At 38.9% G+C, this 6,417-nt stretch overlaps 1 protein-coding gene across 1 annotated transcript in view; it reads left to right on the top strand.

Annotated features, from left to right (window-relative positions):
- The first annotated feature begins 326 nt into the window (after positions 1 to 326).
- The window catches only part of LOC104263966 (cytosolic phospholipase A2 beta), a 29,704-nt gene continuing 23,613 nt past the window's right edge, over positions 327 to 6,417 (top strand). The window contains exon 1 of the mRNA XM_009820861.2: positions 327 to 347. Coding sequence (XP_009819163.2) covers positions 327 to 347 — 21 coding nt within the window. The remainder of the gene's footprint in view (positions 348 to 6,417) is intronic.

The following is a 6,417-nucleotide window of genomic DNA, read 5'->3' as shown; positions in this document are numbered from 1 at the left end:
GACTTTCTGAATACGGCAGAATCCACCCAAAATCCTGCCAGGACAATATTGGGGCAATAACAAATTATGAGGGGTAATAAAGTGACAGGCAAAGATGTGGTAACTGCAGCTTTCCTCTCACCCCTGACATGGCAGGTCTTTCCCTCTCAGACGTAGGCAGACTCTTCCCCACGCAGAGGAGGCAGAGGGTGGAGCTCAGCGCCTGTATAAATTATATGTGTCCTTCATGTTATTTCAGCAGCAACAACAAGCTGTGAGCGTGTTTGTCAGCTGACAGATCTGTTACCCAAATTGGGTTTTCTGTTGCTGTCGCCATCTTGCGCGTCATGGGGAGCCCACCAGCCAAGGTAAGAGAACTGCAGCTCCGCGCTTTGCTGTGGCCCGGCACCTTGCTGTTGGGACCTGCCTGCTCCAGTTCTCGTGAGCAAACTCCCTCCTCTTTGCATCTGCTGAGATGCGGAGACGAACTGCTGCTGGTGCGATGCGGCAGGGTCGTCTTGAACTTTGCAAATTTACCGTTTTCCCCTTTTACCTCATCGCAACTAATATGTAAGAGAGCTTCAGCGAAAACGCGGCGAAAACGTCGCCCTTTTCTTTTATTCTTTTATCGTGAGGTGTACGTGCTGGAGTGAAGACGGGGAAGGAAGAGAGGGCTGGCCTTGATGAGTTTACCTCACTGTAAAATGAATGTGCTTCAGCCCTACTGCATGCTTTTCTCAGGATAGCACATGTTCGTTGCTTGCCCCAGCTGAAAATACCCAACAGCTTTTTCTAGCAACAAAGCATAATTTATATCACTTTAGCTACAGGGAAGAGTTCTAATGAGCTATTTGGCTGATTTAGCTATCTTTAATGTAATGTTTACAGTGTCTGTGATTCTAGTGAAAATATTTCATGTCTGGACTTGAGTTTTCTAATAGTAAGTTCCATTCAGAGATTTTAATTGATAGTTTTTAGTATAAATCAACAGAATTATTAGCTGAGAGTTGTTTTCTCATGTATATCTTTAAAAAGTAATGGACGGAGCGTCTGAAATGCAAGATGTGAATTATTAACAAAGTAACTGTGCCTTATATATCAAACCCTATGTCAAATTTTGCAGCAACTAAAAGAAATATGGGCATTCATGGGTTTTAAATATAGTGAGAAACAATGTTTATAAGCTATGGCTTATTAAAAATAAATAATTAAGAATAAAGAATACTTACTATCATTGTGCCATGATAATATTTGCAGGTGAAGTTAAAGATTCAGGAAAATATCAGTAGCTCAAATGATAGATTAAAAATATTCAAACATCAGATGCTCAGGACAAAGAATATAAATTGTAAATGTAAGGTACTTTCTGGATAAAATTTGTATCTAATCTATCTACCTGAGCTATCTGTCTATCTTAGATATAAATATTATGTATCAATTTTAAATATCAATGTTGTACCTAATAAGATTCTGGATCTGATAAATGAGTAGATAGCTTAGGTATAATTTTATCTAGAAAGTCTCAATTACAGCAGAAGTTCTTGCATTTCATCCTAATGCTACAACTGCTATTCCACAAGTATAGACGTACTCCTGGTTAATAGGCAACACAGCCAAAAGGTTAGAGTACAAGCATAGCTTCAGGTCAGAAAGCTTCTATTCCCAAGGAAGGAGATTCATTCAATACTGCAGGTGGCTCTGCCTTTCTGTCAGGCAAATGCATTTTTCAGTTCGTGTAAATTGGTAAATATATACGGAAATCAGAACAGAGTGGTTTTGTGGTTTTTTTCTTCTTTTATATTAAAAAAAGCAAGTTGTTTGAAAAAGTGTGGATACTTTGAACTACCTAGGAAGATCTACTAAAAGTCTCCCAGTTAATTTTTTTCTGTTTAAAAAAGCTACCAAATTGGCATAGAAGTGAGGGACAATATTAATTTACATCTTGCTGGGAATGCTCTTGATAATCATAACAGGGTCTTTTCTCCTGCTCAGACAAGAATAATCACTCTTTAGCAGTTTTATTTTGTGAACTATGGAATAATTTTTATCTGGTAAAATACTCAGAAATTCTCACAATATGAAGCCCTGAGGGACCCACTCATACATGTAAAGAGGTGACTGATAGAATATGAACAGGGGATGCATCCCAAATCCACAATAACTCTTGAAACAATCCATCAGTGATAACATGAAATGGCAGTAAATGTTTGTAAGGCAAATTAGATTTACTCACTAACTCTTCAACTTCCAGTGATAACATTTTGGATAATTGTGATTCCCAAGGAAAATGCAGCTTTCATGGTCATGTTCTGTCCTTCTATCCCCTCTCCTGGTTTTGCATATTTCTTCAGTCAGCTGCTTTTCCCACCAGAACTTTGCATTCCTCTAGTTTTAATGAAAATAGGCAGCTGGTTGGAAGGGCAAATTGCTAGCAATATTCTCACTCATGGAGGAGCCAATAAACTCAGCCCATATTAGATGTTAAAGAATCTACGTGGAAGAGAGAACCAGGCTGGTCATGAAGCTTTTTTATAGTTTATAAGTTTATAGCTTTAACCTCAATCTGATAAATTGCCAAGTTGTAGTTGAACCTCAGTATCTAAGATAAAATAAATGGTAATAATATGCCAAATGATTACATTTGGTGTGAGATCTTGTACATAAGATACTGTACTGCTTCTAGTACACCACTGGAGAAAGAAAAAGTAATCCGTGAAAGGAAGTAATTATTCATGTCTGAAAGATACTGATAAAGCTGAGTGATAAATCCTACAGCTATTTACAGAATATCAAAAGACAGAGAGCAAACTCCTCATATAAAACTTCATATAACTTGGTGTTATCCCATGGTGATAACTCCACTCAGAGAACTGCTTAGGTTTGGTGCAGGGGGAGCAAAACGCTGAGATGCGAATCAGCCTTCCAACATATATAAAACAAAGACTTTTAAAAAAAAAAAGAAAAGAAAAGAAAAAAGAGGTGGTCATGGGAGGAGGTTCCCAGATTGCCAGGCTCTGCAGAAACTACGCCCTAGAAGAATAACCTTCTAGTGAAGGTAGCCATGAGATCTAGTTCTAGGAGCAGCATGAGGGGCAATAAGGAGTGAAATCAAAGATATGAGCTCTTGGTAGGTTTTTCTTCTTTCACTGCCATCCAAAGACTGTCTCAGTAGGCTCCTCATTATTAATGAACTTGCAGAAGATTTAATATTCTCAAAGTTGTCTTTTTGGGATGAAACCTTGAAGTGACTAACCCCCTGTAAACAGGAGAATTACATGTCCTCCTGAAGCTGACTGGCGTATGACTATTCTCTGGAAGCCAGACAGTAGGCCAGCAAATGTGTATTATTACAATCAATGAGGTGTTGGCAACAGATGTGAATTTTCAGTTTGTTAAGGTTTGACACAGCTGTGGCAATTCTGCTGTGCTAGTTGTATCTTCTGTTCATTGACTTTTCCGTATTTTAGACCTGAAATGGCTCCCCCAAAATTTGTATGAGAGTACAGAAATGTAGCTTAGTGCTAAATGCTATCAAGTGAATAGAAGTTTGGGGTTTTGGGTTTTATTTTTTGCATTTTTTAGCCTACTCTCTGGGACTCCGGACATGCTACTTTTTATTGGTCTGGAGTGTTATTGTCTAGGATGCAAACATACACAGGTAGCTGAATCCTGCACTCTGTCATTGGCTTCAGTGTGGCACTGCTAATTTCCCAGCAAAAATAGAATGATGCACTTCTGGGAAAGCTACCTTTGACTCTGGATATTTACAGAGGGGTTTTGTTACTCTCTGTGTGCCTATGCAGGGAACTATGGTTCTCCCAAGGAAGTTAACTAAAAAGAGCAAGACCAGTACAGCTGCAAGTCTGTCGAGAGCTGTCTGAATATGGTTTTTGTGTTTATCAGTTTGTATTAATCATGAAATTACATGTTGCTCTTCATGTTATGAAGATAGCAAATGGCATCTCTAACCACAATTATTTTTTCTAGAAGGGTGTTCTGGAGTGCCACCACTTTTGGGCAAGGGTGTTATTTTAGACCATGCAAATCAGACCCCAATAGGCCGAAAATTAGCTCCGCCTTCTTCTGATGAAAAAAAGAATTAGCCCAATTCTGGAAGGTTATCACAGGCTGGAGTAACTGCAGTCTTCGGAGCAGGATGGCTTCTGGCTTCCCCTGGGGATTGGCATAGCCCATAGGCTTTACTATGGCCACATTTACCCATCTGAATCTGTTTATCTTTTACCCTGCAACAAAACAAGGACTAAGCTGCATAAACCAGAAGTAGTGATCAGTCATCTTTGATGATGTTTCCATTGGCGGGCAGATGTTGACATGTTTAAGGGAAGTGATTGATGTTGAAAGGGGAAGGGAGGAGGGGTGAGGGGTGAGGCTCTCTGGCTCTGGTGGGAGAGGATGAAAACATGACACCTATCACAACTCAGAGTACTCTGATCATGAACTGCAGACGCACCGATTTTCTAAGCAATTATAAAATTTTCATCACAAAAGATTCAAAGCAAATTGTGTACCAACATCTGTTTCTCCAGTGAAGGCAGACTCTGAGAGTGGTTTGGGCTTCTGTTGAGTAAGGGGGAAGTTGATTACAAAATAACACAGAATTAACATATTAATTAAAAACAGTCAGCCCTGTCATTGGCTACCTAATCCAATATTTCATGTTAATGAAACCCACTAGGAATGCTGACTGAGTGTTCCAGTTGGTACTTCTATGTTAAATAACTATTTGCACAGGAAAATTAAAGTTGAATTCATGCAGTGGACAACTGGAATAATATGGAAGTGTCCCAACTGCAACTTGTAATGTCCATAATGCATTAAACTCAGAAGGTTTTAAACATGTCAGTTTTAAATTGGAGGAAAACATAATAGAAATTATTCTTGTCACACAAGAACAAATGTGTCTTGCATTTTTATACAAAAAGTGTTTCAATCAACCATTAAGAGGCCACGAGACAGAGTAATCTGTGATTTTGTAGGTTTAACAACAGGGTTTCTCTGCTCAGGGCAACTCTTGAATATTAATCTGAATTTAAAAAGGATGTAAGTTTAAAAGTGACATCATAAAATTTAATGTTAAGCCTTTATTTGAACGTGCTAATTCACAGTTTAAATGGTATCCATTTGATGTAATGTCATTTACCTCTAAACAAAACTGAATGAAACTGAATGAAGGCTGTTCTTATCTCTGATAAACTTCTCCAGTAGTCCCCACCCCATTTTAAAAGAATTTCAGATTAACTGTAGTGAGTGACCCCTTCTATAGAGAAGTTCCTCCTTCCCTAGCTCCTTGTATCTCCAAAATTAATCATTTCAGTGTCAGGAAAATTAATCATGGTGCTATCTTTCAAAATCAAATTGTCAGATTATTTTGTTGCACTGTAATGGGACATTCTCATTTAGAGAGGGACAGTGTTTCAGTCAGTGTGTAGTTTAAGCTGCCATTCAAACTAATGGAACACTTCCAACATGGTGTGGCCCTGTTTTAATTTATTAGTAGTAGCAGAACTGTATGTTATTATGGCTTATTATTGCTGACAAGCCCTGCTAATATGAAAAAAAATATAGAACACTCAAAGGAAATGAAAAAGAAATTTAAATGTTCCAATTTGAAAAAAGAAGGAAATATTTTCCTGCTTTCAGTATTAAAATTGTCACGTGTCTGTATATGTGTCTTTATTGAGGCTTATTGGAATGTCGTTTAAAAATGACAAATACTTTCTGATCAGCTTAGGTTGGGAAGCTTATTCTTTGTTAGAGTTAGGAACAAGTAACTTGAAATAGGCGTTACAATGATTGCTTGCCTGTCATAGAAATAAATCTCATGTCTGGAAGGGAAGTGGTTCCATTCCCATTAGGTATTTTCAAGATACCTAATGATGTGGGATTCTGTGATATTATGCCTCTAAAGCAGGACACTTTTTTCTTCACCTGAAGGGTCTCTGCTGGGTCTATGGTCTACTCAAAGTCAGTAGTGTCCTCCTCTAGATGCCTTTTGGTGATCTTGGCTTTCTTAGGAGCATCATGAATATTTAGTCCTAGTTGGGATACAAATTCAGAAGCTTTTAAAGCACTGTGGTAACTGCCATGTCCTGGCCCAGTGTCAGCGCTGTGCCAGGACCCAGGCAGGCAGCTGAAAGTTCCTAGTATTGCCTTCCGAAGGCCCAGTATTGACCCACCTGTGGCACAGGACCCTTGGCAGATTGGCAGTACAACCATCACATGGCCATGCATACATCAGGCTGTATGAAAACAGGCACCTCTAGGGTGACTACAAAAGCTTTCCATACCATTGTTTGAAACCGTGTTTTCTTTCTCTGTCTTCACTTACTCAAGCTAGTTAGCAAATAGCCCAGTGTACAATCGTGCTATCATCTTACCATGGTGTATTTCCACTGGAGGGTGGTCCCCTCACTTCAA

Source organism: Gavia stellata, chromosome 7, assembly GCF_030936135.1.
Source record: "Gavia stellata isolate bGavSte3 chromosome 7, bGavSte3.hap2, whole genome shotgun sequence".
Taxonomy (NCBI): domain Eukaryota; kingdom Metazoa; phylum Chordata; class Aves; order Gaviiformes; family Gaviidae; genus Gavia; species Gavia stellata.
Note: the sequence above shows the minus strand (reverse complement) of the source record. Positions and strands in the feature narration are given on the sequence as shown.